General features: G+C 42.7%; 1 protein-coding gene across 1 annotated transcript in view; it reads right to left on the reverse strand.

The window, feature by feature from the left end:
• Positions 1-17,102, reverse strand: part of GLP1R (glucagon like peptide 1 receptor) — a 171,566-nt gene extending 154,464 nt beyond the window's left edge. Inside the window, exon 1 of the mRNA XM_075863773.1 lies at positions 16,985-17,102. Coding sequence (XP_075719888.1) covers positions 16,985-17,102 — 118 coding nt within the window. The remainder of the gene's footprint in view (positions 1-16,984) is intronic.
• Positions 17,103-20,443: the final 3,341 nt, after the last annotated feature.

Genomic DNA, 20,443 nt, shown 5'->3' on the forward strand with positions numbered 1-20,443 from the left:
TTATATTCTTGTATATAAGGGAGCAGTATTATAGTAGTTATATTCTTGTATATAAGGGAGCAGTATTATAGTAGTTATATTCTTGTATATAGGGAGCAGTATTATAGTAGTTATATTCTTGTATATAGGGGGCAGTATTATAGTAGTTATATTCTTGTACATAGGTCAGTATTATAGTAGATATGTTCTTGTATATAGGGGCAGTATTATTGTAGTTATATTCTTGTATATAGGAGGCAGTATTAGAGTAGTTATATTCTTGTATATAGGGGGCAGTGTTATAGTTGTTATATTCTTGTATACAGGGGGCAGTATTATAGTAGTTATATTCTTGTATATGGGGGCAGTATTATTGTAGTTATATTCTTGTATATAGAGGGCAGTATTATAGTAGTTATATTCTTGTATATAGGTCAGTATTATAGTAGTTATATTCTTGTATATAGGTCAGTATTATAGTAGTTATATTCTTGTATATAGGAGCAGTATTATAGTAGTTATATTCTTGTATATAGGAGCAGTATTAGAGTAGTTATATTCTTGTATATAGGGGCAGTATTATAGTAGTTATATTCCTCTATATAGGGGGCAGTATTATAGTAGTTATATTTTTGTATATAGGGAGCAGTATTATAGTAGTTATATTCTTGTATATAGGGGGCAGTATTATAGTAGTTATATTCTTGTATATAGGTCAGTATTATAGTAGATATGTTCTTGTATATAGGGACAGTATTATTGTAGTTATATTCTTGTATATAGGAGGCAGTATTAGAGTAGTTATATTCTTGTATATAGGGGGCAGTATTATAGTAGTTATATTGTTGTATATAGGGGTAGTATTATAGTAGTTATATTCTTGTATATGGGGGCAGTATTATAGTAGTTATATTCTTGTATATAGAGGGCAGTATTATAGTAGTTATATTCTTGTATATAGGTCAGTATTATAGTAGTTATATTCTTGTATATAGGAGCAGTATTATAGTAGTTATATTCTTGTATATAGGAGCAGTATTAGAGTAGTTATATTCTTGTATATAGGGGCAGTATTATAGTAGTTATATTCCTCTATATAGGGGGCAGTATTATAGTAGTTATATTTTTGTATATAGGGAGCAGTATTATAGTAGTTATATTCTTGTATATAGGGGGCAGTATTATAGTAGTTATATTCTTGTATATAGGTCAGTATTATAGTAGATATGTTCTTGTATATAGGGGCAGTATTATTGTAGTTATATTCTTGTATATAGGAGGCAGTATTAGAGTAGTTATATTCTTGTATATAGGGGGCAGTATTATAGTAGTTATATTGTTGTATATAGGGGTAGTTATATTCTTGTATATAGGGGCAGTATTATAGTAGTTCTATTCTTGTATATAGTGAGCAGTATTATAGTAGTTATATTCTTGTATATAGGGGCGGTATTATAGTAGTTCTATTCTTGTATATAGGGGCAGTATTATAGTAGTTCTATTCTTGTATATAGGGGGCAGTATTATAGTAGTTATATTCTTGTATATAGGAGCAGTATTATAGTAGTTATATTCTTGTACATAGGGGCAGTATTATAGTAGTTATATTCTTGTATATAGGAGCAGTATTATAGTAGTTATATTCTTGTATATAGATAGTGGGCAGTATTATAGTAGTTATATTCTTCTATATAGGGGGCAGTATTAGGGCATGCCCAGACGTGGCGGAGTTCTGCATACACTGTCTGCATCAATGCCGCACAGAATCTATGTTGCAGATTCTGTTACGGCTTTGCCTAAAATGGGCATTAAATTGATGCGGACTGGCCGTTGCGTATTGAGGTGAAAGTACTTCCCTTCTCTGTATCAGTGCAGGATAGAGAGAAGGGATAGCCCTTTCCCTAGTAAAAGTAAAAATAAATTCATACTTACCGGCCGTTGTCTTGGTGACGCGTCCCTCTTTCGCCATTCAGCCTGACCTCCCTGGATGACGCGGCAGTCCATGTGACCGCTGCAGCCTGTGATTGGCCTGTGATTTGCTGCAGCCTGTGATTGGCCTGTGATTGGCTGCAGCCGTCACTTGGACTGAAACGTCATCCCGGGAGGCCGGACTGGAGGAAGAAGCAGGGAGTTCTCGGTAAGTATGAACTTCTATTTTTGTTACAGGTTGCTGTATATTGGGATCGGTAGTCACTGTCCAGGGTGCTGAAAGAGTTACTGTCCATCGCTTAACTCTTTCAGCACCCTGGACAGTGACTATTTACTGATGTCGCCTAGCAACGCTCCCGTAATTACAGGTGCACACACGTAGTCACCCGTAATTACGGGAGCCCCATTGACTTCCTCAGTCTGGCTGTAGACCTAGAAATACATAGGTCCAGCCAGAATGAAGAAATGTCATGTTAGTAAAAGCAAGACGCATCCGCAGCACACATAACATGTACATGACATCTGCGGACTTCATTGCGGAATTTTGACTCTCCATTGAAGTCAATGGAGAAATTCCGCAATTAGTCCGCAATAAGTCCGCCACACGTCCGCAACAACCATTGTATGCTGCGGAAACCAAATTCCGCACCGCAGCCTATGCTACGCAGCGGAATTGTCCGCAACGTGCAAACGAACCCTACTAAAAAGCTGTGGAAGGCAATGGAGAAACGTGTACGCTGCGGATTTCCAGAGCAATTCCGCCACGTCTTGTCATGCCCTAATACTTTGTACAGTACATGAGTGTTCTCATTCACTGACAGCAAATAAAGATATTGAAAATGGTGAGGAATTGAAACAAAAAGTATCAGAAAGTCATGGGCACATCTAGAGGTTCCTGGGCTCTAATGCAAAATTTGTAACAGCCCCCCCCCCCCCCCCCGGCAATTACACATAATATATGATACTAATCTTCTCATATGGGGCAAAGGGACCGTTTTGGACCCCCCAGGCTTAGGGCAATCTCTGCACCCCCTATAGTTATGCGCTTGATTGGTGCTGTATGTGCTGCAGAGGAATCTGCCATAATATACAGAATATTACACCCAGGACGCGTGTACGGTCAGGCAGACGCGCACATTTCTCATCTAAATATTCACTATTAACATCTATAGAGCGACATTACCCCAATCACAGAGCTATAGAGCGCAGCTGGAGACGGGTCCATTGTGTAATGGGGCACAGCTCAGCTATATTCTAACAATGGGAAGCGTTTATAGCATCCTTAATGTTCCCGTAATGTAAATCCTAACACAGTGCGCAACGTAGAAGCTGAATGTCCCGTCAGAGCGGGTGAAATACGGCCACATAACACAGGCAGAGCGCCCATTCCTGCTCCCGGGACGTCTTCAAGCGGTTAAGTTCTCATCTTTGATGCTTTTAAAGTGGGGGATGTGAGAAAAGAAGCCAAATTCACCTTAAAAATTCAACCAATTGACTTTTACTGCTCCTTGGACGCGCTCCAGACTTAATAGAAATACAGCAGAGAGGACGGATTGATCTCCTGGTGCTGGGGATCATTACTGGAGGGGGAATATTATTTAGATTGCCGCCACTTAATGCCAATAAATAGAAATAAAATCCATAATAAGATCTACATCATTGTTGTTGAGATGACAGCAAATAAAAGGACGACACATTATATATAGGACTTATGTGTCTATAAGGATTTTTCTATCGAAAAGCTGAGCGCTGATAGGGATCACGTGATTGATATGTGTGCCGCCGGATAATATAGGACAATCACGTGATTGATATCTGTGTGCCGCCAGATAATATATGACAATCACGTGATTGATATCTGTGTGCCGCCAGATAATATAGGACAATCACGTGATTGATATCTGTGTGCCGCCAGATAATATATGACAATCACGTGATTGATATCTGTGTGCCGCCAGATAATATAGGACAATCACGTGATTGATATCTGTGTGCCGCCAGATAATATAGGACAATCACGTGAATGATATCTGTGTGCCGCCAGATAATATATGACAATCACGTGATAGATATGTGTGCCGCCAGATAATATAGGACAATCACGTGATTGATATCTGTGTGCCGCCAGATAATATAGGACAATCACGTCATTTATATGTGTGCCGCCAGATAATATAGGACAATCACGTGATTGATATCTGTGTGCCGCCAGATAATATAGGATAATCACGTGATTGATATCTGTGTGCCGCCAGATAATATAGGACAGGTGTGGAAATTAAAGGGCACCTGTCATTAGAACATTTATTGTATAAATCAGTAGTACACGAATATATGAAATGTTGTAATATTTAACGTTCTTTGGGGATATGTCATACTCCTCACCATCCAGCAGCCTGTACTTCCTCGTTCCCTGCCTATAGGATCACTGGCAATGTCCTCCGTCCCCAAAGATTCAATCTACAGTAGTAAATAGTAAACTGGGAGGAGGGGGATGCAGCTGCAGCTTCTCTATCTCTTTCTGTGAGACTACTTGATGTGAGAGGGGAGGAGGAGGAACAGGGGAAAGCATCTGATTGGTTTAGAGCACAGTTCTGACATCACACCAGAGCCGCCCACTCAGTAAATATGGAGAGAGAAAACAAACATTTAGAGAAATCAGCAGAGGGAATAGAAAGACCCAAAATCTGTGATGTCATTTCCAGGGTTCAAAAAGGACATGATCTATGAAGTCACAGCAGTGGCACAGCCATAAGCCGTTTTTTTAGTCTTCAGATCTAAACATAACCAGTGATGTTAGCGACAGAGTAAGGTTGGTGGGGGCCCTTGGGCATAAAAAATTGGTGGGGTTCTATCTCCTCTGGAACCTGGACCCCTATCGCAGCCACATATAGGAGAGGTGTCCACGCATGTGTGGGGCCCGTTCCACTGAAGCCTATGGGACATAAGGAGATTACCGCGCCAGTGACTCCCTTAGACTTCAAAAAGATAGAGCCGCGTGCATCTCAACTAGAGATAAGCGAATAGATTCTGCATTAATCAAATCCGTTTTGAATTTGGCAAAAGGTTTGGATTTGGCGGAATGCGAAATATTGGGGGTTTGCGGCTGACAAAACGCGGCAAAATGATGGCTAACCAGATAGATAGAAGAGAAATAGATAGAATCAGCCCGGAAAGAACGGGTAGTAGGTCCCCAAGTTCGAGGTGGCCGCAGGTTTGCCTCCAGAGGATTTGCCCAAGGGTTGTGGTAAGAGCGTGGAGGGGGCACTAAATACAATGGCCCATTTTGAGGGACTCATTTTGATTGTTGCTATAAGGGCCCATTCTCTTCCATTTACTTTACTGACAACACATAAATCCCACGTGTTTGACCCTTACGCTTACATTTGTTGCTTTTGTCTAAGGACTAGTGAAGCCTGAAATGCGCAGACCAAGGTTTCTAAGCCAAGTTCCCCCATACTCAAACATGTGACATCATAGTTCATCCAAGACTGCGATCATACAAGAATGGAATGAGGAGAGAGCGAGGACCCCCGGAGACAAGGAGAAGGATAGACGCCTTTAGAAAGTCAAACTAAAACCCTCTAAATGAGACTCACAATTAACCTGAAACTCCGCCCTAAACAACACCCCCTTCTTCTCCATAGACTGTACAACAAGGGCTAAATATGACCGGGGACCACAATGCACCTCTGCAGGTCTGTATCAGCCCAGAACAACTGGATAAGGGAACAAATGAAGACGTAGATTGGACGAAGCAGATTCATGTGAGTTTTCAGGTAATTATTCCAATTATATTGTTAATGAAAAGTTATTTCAAGAAAACTGTGAAATGTTAGCGACTGCAATGGGAGATAATTAGGAGTAATGACAATATGTAAGATCTGTGTAATCCAATTATATGTGTCAATTCCAGTTACTAGAAACGTTCATTTATCAGTGTTATTATAAGGACCCTGCTATCTCCACCGCCGCTACAGCATGACCATTGTATAATCAGATTATAAAGAGTGGGGGGGGGGGGGTATTAATAACCATGAAGCTAAACCCAGCTCTGGACCCAAGTATACATAGAGTATATATAAGTCTCCATAAAGAGCAGAGTGACTCTGTATATAGACTTGTTATCTTGTACTAATCCTGAGTTACATCCTGTATTAGGCCTCATTTACACGAGCGTAATATACGCGCGTGCTTTTCACGCGTGTCGTACGCACCTATATTACTCTATGGGGCAGTGTAGACGATGCGTGAATTTTGCGCAGCGCGAGTGCGTTGCGTAAAACTCACGACATGTTCTATAATCGTGCGTTTTTCGCATGCCGCACGGAAGCACTTCCGTGCGAACTGCGCGATTCGCGCAAGAGCTGTCAAAAGGATGAATGTAAACAGAAAAGCACCACGTGCTTTTCTGTTTACAAACATCAAAACGGAGTGTCAAATTAGAGATGAGCGCACCGAACTTCACCGGGTTCGGCCGAACTGGTTTTGACCGAACCCGGCAAAAAATGTTCGGGTACGCGACGGCAGGAGACAGTCACTGTCCACGGTGCTGAAAGACTTAAACTGGTTCAGCACCATGGACAGTGACTTCCGATCACAATATACATGAACGTGTAAAAAAAAAAGAAGACTTACCGAGAACTCCCGGCTTCTTCCTCCAGTCTGACCTCCCGGGATGACAATTCAGTCCAAGTGACAGCTGCAGCCAATCACAGGCCAAGCACAGCCTGCAGCCAATCACAGGCTGCAGCGGTCTCATGGACTGCCGCGTCATCCTGGGAGGTGGGGCCGGATGACAAGAGAGGGACGCGTCACCAAGGCAACGGCCGGGAGACCGGACTGGAGGAAGCAGGAAGTTCATGGTAAGTATGAACGTCTTTTTTTGATTCACAGGTTGGTGTATATTGTGATCGGAACTCACTGTCGCGGGTGCTGAAAGAGTTACTGCCGATCAGTTAGCTCTTTCAGCACCTTGGACAGTGACGGGCGTCGACTAGCCTCATCTCTATGATGGCGGCTGCGCGAAAATCACGCAGCCGCGCATCATACACGGATGACACACGGAGCTGTCAAATGCCTTTTGCGCGCGCAAAACGCAGCGTTTTTTGCGCGCGCAAAACGCACACGCTCGTGTAAATCAGGCCTTATACTCCAGAGCCGCACTCACTATTCTGCTGGTGGCGTCACTGTGTACATACATTACATTACTTATCCTGTACTAATCCTGAGTTATATCCTGTATTATACTCCAGAGCTGCACTCACTATTCTGCACTAATCCTGAGTTACATCCTGTATTATACACCAGAGCTGCACTCACTATTCTGCTGGTGAAGTCACTGTGTACATACATTACATTACTTATCCTGTACTGATCCTGAGTTATATCCTGTATTATACTCCAGAGCTGCACTCACTATTCTGCTGGTGGAGTCACTGTGTACATACATTACATTACTTATCCAAAGCCAAAGAATGGGGAACCAACCAGCTAGAAGGAATGGCCCTTTAAGGGCATGGCCAGACGTGGCGGAATTGCTCTGGAATTCCACTGCGAACACTCCGCAGCGGAAATCCGCAGCGGACCCGTTTCTCCATTGCCTTCCACAGCTTTGTGGTTGGGTTCGTTTGCACGTTGCGGACAATTCCGCTGCGGAGCATAGGCTGCGGTGCGGAATTTGGTGTCCGCAGCATACAATGGTTGTTGCGGACGTGTGGCGGACTGGTTGCGGACTCATTGCGGAATTTCTCCATTGACTTCAATGGAGATTCAAAATTCCGCAATGAAGTCCGCAGATGTCATGTACATGTTATGTGTGCTGCGGAGCGTATTGGTTTTACTAACATGACATTTCTTCATTCCGGCTGGACCTATGTATTTCTAGGTCTACAGCCAGACTGAGGAAGTCAATGGGGCTCCCATAATTACGGGTGACTACGTGTGTGCACCCATAATTACGGGAGCGTTGCTAGGCGACGTCAGTAAATAGTCACTGTCCAGGGTGCTGAAAGAGTTAAGCGATCGGCAGTAACTGTTTCAGCACCCTGGACAGTGACTACCGATCACAATATACATTAACCTGTAAAAAAAACTAGAAGTTCATACTTACCGAGAACTCCCTGCTTCTTCCTCCAGTCCGGCCTCCCGGGATGACGTTTCAGTCTAAGTGACGGCTGCAGCCAATCACAGGCCAATCACAGGCTGCAGCCAATCACAGGCCAATTACAGGCTGCAGCCAATCACAGGCCAATCACAGGCTGCAGCCAATCACAGGCTGCAGCGGTCACATGGACTGCCGCGTCATCCAGGGAGGTCGGTCTGGATGGTGAAAGAGGGACGCGTCACCAAGACAACGGCCTGTAAGTATGAATTTCTTTTTACTTTCACTAGGGAAAGTGCTGTCCCTTCTCTCTATCCTGCACTGATATCCTGCACTGATACAGAGAAGGGAAGCACTTTCACATCAATACGCAGCGGCCAGTCCGCATCAATTTAATGCACATTCTGGGCAGATCCGCAACAGAATCTGCAACGCAGATTCTGTGCGGCATTGATGCGGACAGTTGCGGAAGAAATACGCCACGTCTGGGCATGCCCTAAGTGTGAGAGAAGTTTCAGGAAGGAAAGCAGCACCCTGCGGGTCAGGTATGTTACTTTACTGTACACATTCTAGAGATGGTGATGACCTGAAGGCAAATGTCTTACTGGAAATATATCACTGTTTTTAATTTTATTATCTATTACATAGTCCATACTGAAACATATTCTCTTCTTTCTAATCTGTTTTCATTTTCTGATTGTATATTTTGTATTCTGTTTTCTTTACATGTTCATGGTGGCCGCCATCTTTCCTGAGCTGCTGCTCTGTGCTGTAGAACAGTAGTTCCCAAGATTTGCTTTACAGCAGCACCTTGACATAAAAAAAATCTCTGTCAGAAAATGACTCCTATGGGAGAGTGCAGTGAGCATGCTCTGTGACATGTGCAGAGGTCACTCTGCAGGGAGGAGCTGTCCCAATACCTAATGACTTCAATGGGATAGTGTAGTGAGCATGCTCTGTGTCATGTACTGAGGTTATTGTGCAGGGAGGGGGAGCTAAGCTGTCCCCATCACCTAATGACTTTTATGGGATAGTGTAGTGAGCATGCTCAATGACATGTGCTGAAGTCACTGTGCAGGGAGGAAGGGGGTGGAGCTAAATTTGTCCCAATCACCTATTGCTAATGGCGTGATTCTGTGTTGCTTTATATTAGGGGTGTTATTGCTCATTATAATCCTGTCTGGGATGATGAACTGACTGCTGACCCTGCCCCCAGTGTACACAGCACAAGCTGAAAAGTGACAGGAATCATCAGCCGATTGTGAGGGCTCAGTGGCCAGACGGAAAACTGAAATTTTTAATGTAGAAACATAAACATCTTTTAAAAAAAAATTGCTATTTCAGTCATTTATGAAATCTAATATGTGGGATACTATCTGCTGAGCTGTGTATCTAATCCTAATCCTATCATGTGTGATACTGTCTGCTGAGCTGTGTATCTAATCCTATCATGTGTGATACTGTCTGCTGAGCTGTGTATCTAATCCTATCATGTGTGATACTGTCTGCTGAGCCGTGTATCTAATCCTATCATGTGTGATACTGACTGCTGAGCTGTGTATCTAATCCTATCCTGTGTGATACTGTCTGCTGAGCCGTGTATCTAATCTTATCATGTGTGATACTGTCTGCTGAGCTTCTGTATCTAATCCTATCATGTGTGATACTGTCTGCTGAGCTGTGTATCTAATCCTATCATGTGTGATACTGTCTGCTCAGCCGTGTATCTAATCCTATCATGTGTGATACTGTCTGCTGAGCTGTGTATCTAATCCTATCATGTGTGATACTGTCTGCTGAGCAGCTGTATCTAATCCCATCATGTGTGATACTGTCTGCTGAGCTGTGTATCTAATCCTATCATGTGTGATACTGTCTGCTGAGCTGCTGTATCTAATCCTATCATGTGCGATACTGTCTGCTGAGCTGTGTATCTAATCCTATCATGTGTGATACTGTCTGCTGAGCAGCTGTATCTAATCCCATCATGTGTGATACTGTCTGCTGAGCTGTGTATCTAATCCTATCATGTGTGATACTGTCTGCTGAGCTGCTGTATCTAATCCTATCATGTGCGATACTGTCTGCTGAGCTGTGTATCTAATCCAATCATGTGTGATACTGTCTGCTTAGCCGCTGTATCTAATCCTATCATGTGTGATACTGTCTGCTCAGCCGTGTATCTAATCCTATCATGTGTGATACTGTCTGCTGAGCTGTGTATCTAATCCTATCATGTGTGATACTGTCTGCTGAGCTGTGTATCTAATCCTATCATGTGTGATACTGTCTGCTGAGCTGCTGTATCTAATCCTATCATGTGTGATACTGACAATTTACTTGAACCCTCTAATGAAATAATTGAATTAGAAATCGCTTTTTATTCGCCATTTACGTTTCCTCTTATTAAATTCTCAGTCAGGAGTTTGAGCAGAACATTTGTTTTGATGATTCTTAAATGTTTCCAATTCTTCGCTCTAATCGCCTGCGTTGTTGAATGAGACAAACACTTAATAACAAAGGTGCCGCAGGAGGCGGGGCTAATGCCCTTAAATGTTCCGTATCGCCGCAACACTAAAAGCTTCTATCGCTGACGCTGAATACGCGTCTTTGACAGAATAAATAACTTGACTTTTTCCATTATTCCTCCGGATTTCTGGCGGTTTCAGACTGAGCCCTGAGATCAGGTTTAAAAGCAGAAAAACTGAGCGGCTGTGAAACGCGTAATAATTCTCCAGGTCGGGGGGGGGGGGGTCCGCCATTGCTATGTAAATCACAGACGGAGAGTGAGAACGGCAGGGTGTAATAAACATGTAACCTGATATACACGAAGTAGTAATTGTATAGGAGCAATCAAAGCTTCATCTAGTAGGAAGAGGCTCTAATCGCACAAAATTGGAGCCACAAATGCAGTTTTGCTAAATTAGAAGTTTATTTTTTATTTTTTTTACAATTCAATGCATTATAGCACCGTTCTATGTGTTCAGCCAGCGCTCTCTGCTTCATGAATAAAATGCCAGCGCTACAGTGAAGACTGACACTCACATAGGCAGGGCAGTAGAAGAGACAGGCTAAATGTATGTCTACATTATAATAATACTATATATGTCACACAAGGACTGTGTAAAGCTGGGGACCATAGATGCCATTACTTGATGTCACACAGCTTCACATCCAAGATAAATCAGAATCAGCTGAATAGAAGATTTACAGTTTACAACTTATCTCCCGACTGTTTATCCTGATCCTCCTGATTCATGAATATAAAGCCAAAATAATAGTAAAGACTGACACGGACAGTTACATTTCTACCTACATATATTTTTTTATGTTATTTCTGGGACTTCAGATTGCCCTGTCAGCAGACTATGGTTTATTGTCCTGGGTGGTAGTATTATAGTAGTTATATTCTTGTATATAGGGGGTAGTATTATAGTAGTTATATTCTTGTATATACGGGCAGTATTATAGTAGTTATATTCTTGTATATAGGGGGCAGTATTATAGTAGTTATATTCTTGTATATAGGAGCAGTATTATAGTAGTAATATTCTTGTATATAGGGGCAGTATTATAGTAGTTATACTTCTGTATATAAGGAGCAGTATTATAGTAGTTATATTCTTGTATATAGGAGGCAGTATTATAGTAGTTATATTCTTGTATATAGGAGCAGTATTATAGTAGTTAAATTCTTGTATATAGGGGCAGTATTATAGTAGTTATATTCTTGTGTATAGGGGCAGTATTATAGTAGTTATATTCTTGTATATAGGGGGTAGTATTATAGTAGTTAGATTCTTGTATATAGTGGGCAGTTTTATAGTAGTTATATTCTTGTATATAGGAGCAGTATTATAGTAGTTATATTCTTGTATATAGGGGGTAGTATTATAGTAGTTAGATTCTTGTATATAGTGGGCAGTTTTATAGTAGTTATATTCTTGTATATAGGAGCAGTATTATAGTAGTTATATTCTTGTATATAGAGGGCAGTATTATAGTAGTTATATTCTTGTATATAGAGAGCAGTATTATAGTAGTTATATTCTTGTATATAGAGGGCAGTATTATAGTAGTTATATTCTTGTATATACGGGCAGTATTATAGTAGTTATATTCTTGTATATAGGGGGCAGTATTATAGTAGTTATATTCTTGTATAGAGGAGCAGTATTATAGTAGTTATATTCTTGTATATAGGGGGCAGTATTATAGTAGTTATATTCTTGTATAGAGGAGCAGTATTATAGTAGTTATATTCTTGTATATAGGAGCAGTATTATAGTAGTTATATTCTTGTATATAGGGGGCAGTATTATAGTAGTTATATTCTTGCATATAGGACCAGTATTAGGGGAGATACAGACGGACGTTGCGTTTTTGCGCGCGCAAACAACGCTGCGTTTTGCGCGCGCAGAAACCATTTGACAGCTGCGTGTGTCATCCGTGCCTGATGCGCGGCTGCGTGATTTTCGCGCAGCCGCCATCATAGAGATGAGGCTAGTCGACGCCCGTCACTGTCCAAGGTGCTGAAAGAGCTAACTCTTTCAGCACCCTCGACAGTGAATGCCGAACACAATATCGAAAAACCTGTTGAAAAAAAAGAAAAAGTTCGTACTTACCGAGAACTTCCCGGCCGTTGCCTTGGTGACGCGTCCTTGGTGACGCGTCCTTGGTGACGCGCCTCTCGACATCGGGCCCCACCTCCCTGGATGACGCGCCAGTCCATGTGACCGCTGCAGCCTGTGCTTGGCCTGTGATTGGCTGGAGCTGTCACTTGGACTGAATTGTCATCCCGGGAGGTCAGACTGGAGGAAGAAGCCGGGAGTTATCGGTAAGTCAGAACTTCATTTTTTTTTCTACAGGTTCATGTATATTGGGATCGGAAGTCACTGTCCATGGTGCTGAAACAGTTTAACTCTTTCAGCACCATGGACAGTGACTATCTCCTGACGTCGCGTACCGATAATTTTTTTGCCGGGTTCGGCCAAAACGAGTTCGGCCGAACCCGGTGAAGTTCGGTTCGCTTGTCCGGCTTCGCTCATCGCAAAGACACTCCGTTTGGATGTTCGGAAACAGAAAAGCACGTGGTGCTTTTCTGTTTACATTCATCCTTTTGACAGCTGGTGCGCTGTTTCAGTCGGTTCGCACGGAAGTGCTTCCGTGCAACCTGCGTGGTTTTCACGCACCCATTGACTTCAATGGGTGCGTGCTGCACGAAATACGCAGAGTTATTGAACCTGTCGCGCTTTTTGCGCAGCAGACAAACGCTGCGCAAAAAGCACGGACTGTCTGTACTGCCCCATAGACTTGTATTGGTCCATGCGTGCCGCGTGAAAACCACGCGGCCCGCACGGACCGAATACACGCTCGTGTGAATCCCCCCTTATAGTAGTTATATTCTTGTATATAGGAGCAGTATTATAGTAGTTATATTTCTGTATATAAGGAGCAGTATTATAGTAGTTATATTCTTGTATATAGGAGGCAGTATTATAGTAGTTATATTCTTGTATATAGGAGCAGTATTATAGTAGTTATATTCTTGTATATAGGGGCAGTATTATAGTAGTTATATTCTTGTATATAGGGGCAGTATTATAGTAGTTATATTCTTGTGTATAGGGGCAGTATTATAGTAGTTATATTCTTGTATATAGGAGCAGTATTATAGTAGTTATATTCTTGTATATAGGGGCAGTATTATAGTAGTTATATTCTTGTATATAGGGAGCAGTATTATAGTAGTTATATTCTTGTATATAGGGGGCAGTATTCTAGTAGTTATATTCCTGTATATAGGGGGCAGTATTATAGTAGTTATATTCCTGTATATAGGAGCAGTATTATAGTAGTTATATTCTTGCATATAAGGAGCAGTATTATAGTAGTTATATTCTTGTATATAGGGGACAGTATTATAGTAGTTATATTCTTGTATATAGGGGGCAGTATTATAGTAGTTATATTCTTGTATATAGGGGGCAGTATTATAGTAGTTATATTCTTGTATATAGGGGGCAGTATTATAGTAGTTATATTCTTGTATATAGGGGCAGTATTATAGTAGTTATATTCTTGTATATAGGAGCAGTATTATAGTAGTTATATTCTTGTATATAGGGGCAGTATTATAGTAGTTATATTCTTGTATATAGGGAGCAGTATTATAGTAGTTATATTCTTGTATATAGGGGGCAGTATTATAGTAGTTATATTCCTGTATATAGGGGGCAGTATTATAGTAGTTATATTCCTGTATATAGGAGCAGTATTATAGTAGTTATATTCTTGCATATAAGGAGCAGTATTATAGTAGTTATATTCTTGTATATAGGGGACAGTATTATAGTAGTTATATTCTTGTATATAGGGGGCAGTATTATAGTAGTTATATTCTTGTATATAGGGGGCAGTATTATAGTAGTTATATTCTTGTATATCGGGGGCAGTATTATAGTAGTTATATTCTTGTATATAGGGGCAGTATTATAGTAGTTATATTCTTGTATATAGGGGCAGTATTATAGTAGTTATATTCTTGTATATAGGGGCAGTATTATAGTAGTTATATTCTTGCATATAAGGAGCAGTATTATAGTAGTTATATTCTTGTATATAGGGGGCAGTATTATAGTAGTTATATTCTTGTATATAGGGGCAGTATTATAGTAGTTATATTCTTGTATATAGGGGGCAGTATTATAGTAGTTATATTCTTGTATATAGGGGCAGTATTACAGTAGTTATATTCTTGTATATAGGGGCAGTATTATAGTAGTTATATTCTTGTATATAGGGGGCAGTATTATAGTAGTTATATTCCTGTATATAGGGGCAGTATTATAGTAGTTATATTATTGTATATAGGGGCAGTATTATAGTAGTTATATTCTTGTATATAGGGGCAGTATTATAGTAGTTATATTCTTGTATATAGGGGGCAGTATTATAGTAGTTATATTCTTGTATATAGGGGCAGTATTATAGTAATTATATTCTTGTATATAGGGGCAGTATTATAGTAGTTATATTCTTGTATATAGGGGGCAGTATTATAGTAGTTATATTCTTGTATATAGGGGGCAGTATTATAGTAGATATATTCTTGTTCATGATGGGCACCTTTCCGTTTTTGGAGTATTGGATAGAAAATAATAGTATTCTAGAGAGGCCACATAGTTACAATTCCTGCATAACAATGTCATACAATAAAAATGTAACAGTAAATATATCATGCCCAATTAATATCTCTTCACTTGAGCTAATAGTAATAAATGTTACACAGTATAGGGTTTGTCACTATACAGTACTGACATAATATTGTTATAGAGTATTACATACAATGCCCACAATGCTCAAATACCAGTGTGAGACGTGCCCAAATAATAGATGCATAATGTGCCTTAATAAAAGTTCTATAGTGTCTTTATAAAACCATAATATAAAAACCGTATAATAAAGTCACACAGGGAATACATATCAGTAACATACAATGCTCTAATAACAGAACTGCCGTCTATATCAGGGGTCTCAAGCACGCAGCCCGCGGGACACAGAGCTGCTAGTATAGACTCTGCTCCGGGACTCTGGAATTCCCTGACATCGCTGTCCACATATGAACAGCGATGTCTGGGGCTTCCCCAGAGCCGGATTCCCATGCAGAGCGCTAGTACAGGCTCTGCTCTGGGACTCTGTGGAATTCCCTGACATCGCTGTCCATATATGGACAGTGTGTCAGGGTCTTCCCCAGAGACAGAGTCCCGGGCAGAGCGCTAGTATAGGCTCTGGTCTGGGACTCTGGGGAAGCCTCTGACATTGCTGTCAATACATAGACAGTGATGTTAGGGGCTTCCCCAGAGCAGGAGTCCCAGTGATGTCAGGAGCACAGCTGGAGTCCCAGGAAGAGCCTACTAGCGCTCTGCCCGGGACTCCAGCTCTGGGGTTGCCCCTGACATACATGTCCATATATGGGCAGTGATGTCAGGAGCAGAGCTGGAATCCCAAGCAGAGTACTAGAAGCGGCTCTGCTCCTGGACTCCAGCTCTGGGCAAGCCCCTGACATCACTGTCCATACATGGACACTGATGTTAATGGCTTCCTTAGAGTTAAGGCGCAGAGCTTATACTAGTGCTCTGCTCCGGGATACGGGCTCTGGGGTTGCCCCTGATCTCACATTCCCGTCCAGGAGGATCCCCTGAGGTCACAGTGTATGGACAGTGACGTCAGGGGCTCCAACAGCAGAGGAATCCCCAGCCAAAGCGTCGGCAATGCTCTGGCTGGGGATTCCACTCCTAGAGAGATCCCCAATGGAGCTATCTACTTGGGGTGTGTGTGGCATTATCTGCAGAGGGCACTGTGGCAGCATCTACAGAGGGCACTGTGACAGCATCTACAGAGGGCAGTATCTGCAGAGGGCACTGTGGCAGTATCTGCAGAGGGCACTGTGGCAGTATGTACAAAGGACACTGTGGCATTATCTAGGGATCTGTTGCATTATCTACAGAGGGCACTGTGGCATTATCTAAAAAGGGGCTGCCCAATATTGAGATTTGTGTGTTTGCCAAACACTGCTAATTGAGCCACCGGACTGCATTTAGCGACACTTAAACTGGAAAACTGGATTGTTGAAATAAGCACGTGGAGAAATATCTCAAATTTTAAACCTAGCGCTATTATTATAGTAGTGTAGTATTATTATTATTATAGTATATCAAATAACTAATTGATTAACAATAATTTTGTATTGTATCAAATTTGAAAGTAATGCGGCCCGTCAACTTCCCATTTTTTCTATATGTGGCCCTGCCGAGTTTGAGACCCCTGGTCTATATTGTGGCGCTGACGCTGTAACACGTGATCATTTGCCGCTTATCTCCTGCTGTAATACGGCCCTGTCTGGCCTACAATCATCTTACGTCTTGGGCCTCCCTTATTACAGATGGTGCCGGCAGTAGGGACTTTACTTACCGGTCAGGGTCGATGGCGTGTGGTGTAAGGTCTTCAGACACTGCTCTCTGTATTCTCTCCACTTCTGTATTGTGTCAGATAAAGAAACAGCCGTGGTCTGTAAGAAAGAGCACAACATGGCCGCTCAGGTAAGTTCTGGACTTTAAGGGGAAGGGCAAAAAGGTAAAAGCGAAGAACTATCAATAGGCAGAATCGTAGATGCATCAACATTGACTGTCACAGACAGGTTATCGCCTCAACACTGAATGGCATATAAATCGGTATCTCCAGCTTCCACTCTCTTACAAGCCTTCCTGTGTTAGTGTCAGTTCCCACTGTAGTTCTGGCATTCTATTCAATAACCTCCTCCTGCAAAATGTCTGACTCTTTCCTATTAGGTGTCCATCTTTTGGTTATATTCTTTCTGATTAATGGACATTCTGAGTTGTTTTTTTTAGGCCAGTGTTCAGACATAATCTGCAGTTTATTGCAGTCTGTCTTATTAGAGGCATAGACTACTGCTCTATCCCCCTATGTTTAACACTACAGTTTTGATCAGCGATTCCACATTCGCTGCATTGTCTATTGCAGTCTGTGGTGGTCTGAAATACTTCCACCCATCTGATCAGAGACTCAGGCTTCTGCGCTGTCCCTCCATTCTTTACACTGCAACTCTATTCCATTATGGCAGAGCTATCATTACGGACTCCAGCTTAGCTGCATTGTCTATTGGAGTCTCTGGTAGTCTTAGGGCATGGCCAGATGTGGCGGAATTGCTCTGGAATTCCGCTGCGGACACTCCGCAGCTGAAATCTGCAGCGTACACGTTTCTCCATTGCTTTCCACAGCTTTGTGGTTGGGTTCGTTTGCACGTTGCGGACAATTCCCCTGTGGAGCATAGGCTGCGGTGCGGAATTTGGTGTCCGCAGCATACACTGGCTGTTGCGTACGTGTGGCGGACTGGTTGCGGACTCATTGCAGAATTTCTCCATTGACTTCAATGGAGATTCTAAATTCCGCAATGAAGTCCGCAGCTGTCATGCACATGTTATGTGTGCTGCTGATGCGTCTTGCTTTTTTAACAGGATATTTCTTCATTCCGGCTGGACCCATGTATTTCTAGGTCTACAGCCAGACTGAGGAAGTCAATGGGGCTCCCGGAATTACAGGTGACTATGTGAGTGCACCCGTAATTACGGGAGCGTTGCTAGGCGACATCAGTAAATAGACACTGTCCAGGGTGCTGAAAGAGTTAAGCGATCGGCAGTAACTGTTTCTGCACCCTGGACAGTGACTACCGATCACAATATACAGCAACCTGTAAAAAAAATAGAAGTTCATACTTACCCAGAACTCCCTGCTTCTTCCTCCAGTCCGGCTTCCCAGGATGACGTTTCAGTCCAAGTGACGGCTGCAGCCAATCACAGGCCAATCACAGGCCAATCACAGGCTGCAGCCAATCACAGGCCAATCACAGGCTGCAGCCAATCACAGGCTGCAGCGGTCACATGGACTGCCGCGTCATCCAGGGAGGTCGGGCTGGATGCCGAAAGAGGGACGCGTCACCAAGACAACGGCCGGTAAGTATGACATTCGTTTACTTTCACTAGGGAAAGTGCTGTCCCTTCTCACTATCCTGCACTGATATCCTGCACTGATAGAGAGAAGGGAAGCACTTTTACCGCAGTCCGCAGCAGCTAGTCCGCATCAATGTACTGCACATTTTGGGCAGATCCGCCACAGAATCTGCAACGCAGATTCTGTGCGGCATTGATGCAGACAGTGGCGGAAGAAATCCGCCACGTCTGGGCATGCCCTAAAATCGACCTCCTGCCTTATTAGCAAAAATGAGGAGATCAGCCAAAGAGTTGTGAGGGAATATGTGCCAAACCGGCCAGTCCTGCATTAGAGGTTTGAACCAGCCCAAAAAGGGCAACCATTTCTCACGTATGTCTGTGATGGCTTCCCGTTGAATTGTCCTTTTTGTGTGTCTGTGGGGTGGGAAAGGGGCAGCTGTGGTGAATAAATATGCACAACGCCGATAAAAGTTGTCACATTATAAAGGATCGGTCACATTCTCGTCAAAAGGTAAAATCAAACTCAAAGAGCAGCCAATTGGGCATTCGTCTGGCTATGAATTCTGGGTAAGATCACACCTTAACGAGTTTATGTTCCGCACACATTCCCTTGTGTTGTTTCCTTTGGCGTTTATTACTAGAATCGCAGAAGACGCCATAAAGTTAACATAATTGAGGAATAAAATGTAGCAAGATTGGGCAGCAAGTTCAGAATTATGAAAAATTTGAGAAAAATTCCCCTTTATTTCTAGGAGGTTAAACAGTCGCCAATAGCTGGAGCTTAACCTGTCGCCTCATAGAACAAGTTGTTATATATCAGGCGCCGCTGCTCTTTTCTGGGTTGTTGATCTTGTCGTGGCGCACACATTAATAGCGAGTACAATGAGTAGATATTACGCTGCATCGAGTCGTAATCATTGCTTCTTTTCTTAGAAAAACGTCTCCTTCACTCCAGGATTGTCTGACACAAAGAAATCGACTCAAATGGAAAAATCATGTTTATTGAAACCTTAAAATAACTTTATATCACATTCAGACTGCTGTTATAGGGGGCGCTCCAGACTACACATTCAGACTGCTGTTATAGGGGGCGCTCCAGACTACACATTCAGACTGCTGTTATAGGGGGCGCTCCAGACTACACATTCAGGCTGCTGTTATAGGGGGCGCTCCAGACTACACATTCAGGCTGCTGTTATAGGGGACGCTCCAGACTACACATTCAGACTGCTGTTATAGGGGGCGCTCCAGACTAGACATTCAGACTGCTGTTATAGGGGGCGCTCCAGACTACACATTCAGACTGCTGTTATAGGGGGCGCTCCAGACTAGACATTCAGACTGCTGTTATAGGGGACGCTCCAGACTACACATTCAGACTGCTGTTATAGGGGGCGCTCCAGACTAGACATTCAGACTGCTGTTATAGGGGGCGCTCCAGACTAGACATTCAGACTGCTGTTATAGGGGGAGCTCCAGACTACACATTCAGACTGCTGTTATAGGGGGCGCTCCAGACTAGACATTCAGACTGCTGTTATAGGGGGAGCTCCAGACTACACATTCAGACTGCTGTTATAGGGGGCGCTCCAGACTAGACATTCAGACTGCTGTTATAGGGGGAGCTCCAGACTACACATTCAGACTGCTGTTATAGGGGGCGCTCCAGACTACACAGCCAGACTGCTGTTATAGGGGGCGCTCCAGGCTACACATTCAGACTGCTGTTATAGGGGGCGCTCCAGACTACACATTCAGGCTGCTGTTATAGGGGGCGCTCCAGACTACACATTCAGGCTGCTGTTATAGGGGGCGCTCCAGACTACACAGCCAGACTGCTGTTATAGGGGGCGCTCCAGACTACACATTCAGACTGCTGTTATAGGGGGCGCTCCAGACTACA

Source organism: Rhinoderma darwinii, chromosome 4 (genome assembly GCF_050947455.1).
Source record: "Rhinoderma darwinii isolate aRhiDar2 chromosome 4, aRhiDar2.hap1, whole genome shotgun sequence".
Lineage (NCBI taxonomy): Eukaryota > Metazoa > Chordata > Amphibia > Anura > Rhinodermatidae > Rhinoderma > Rhinoderma darwinii.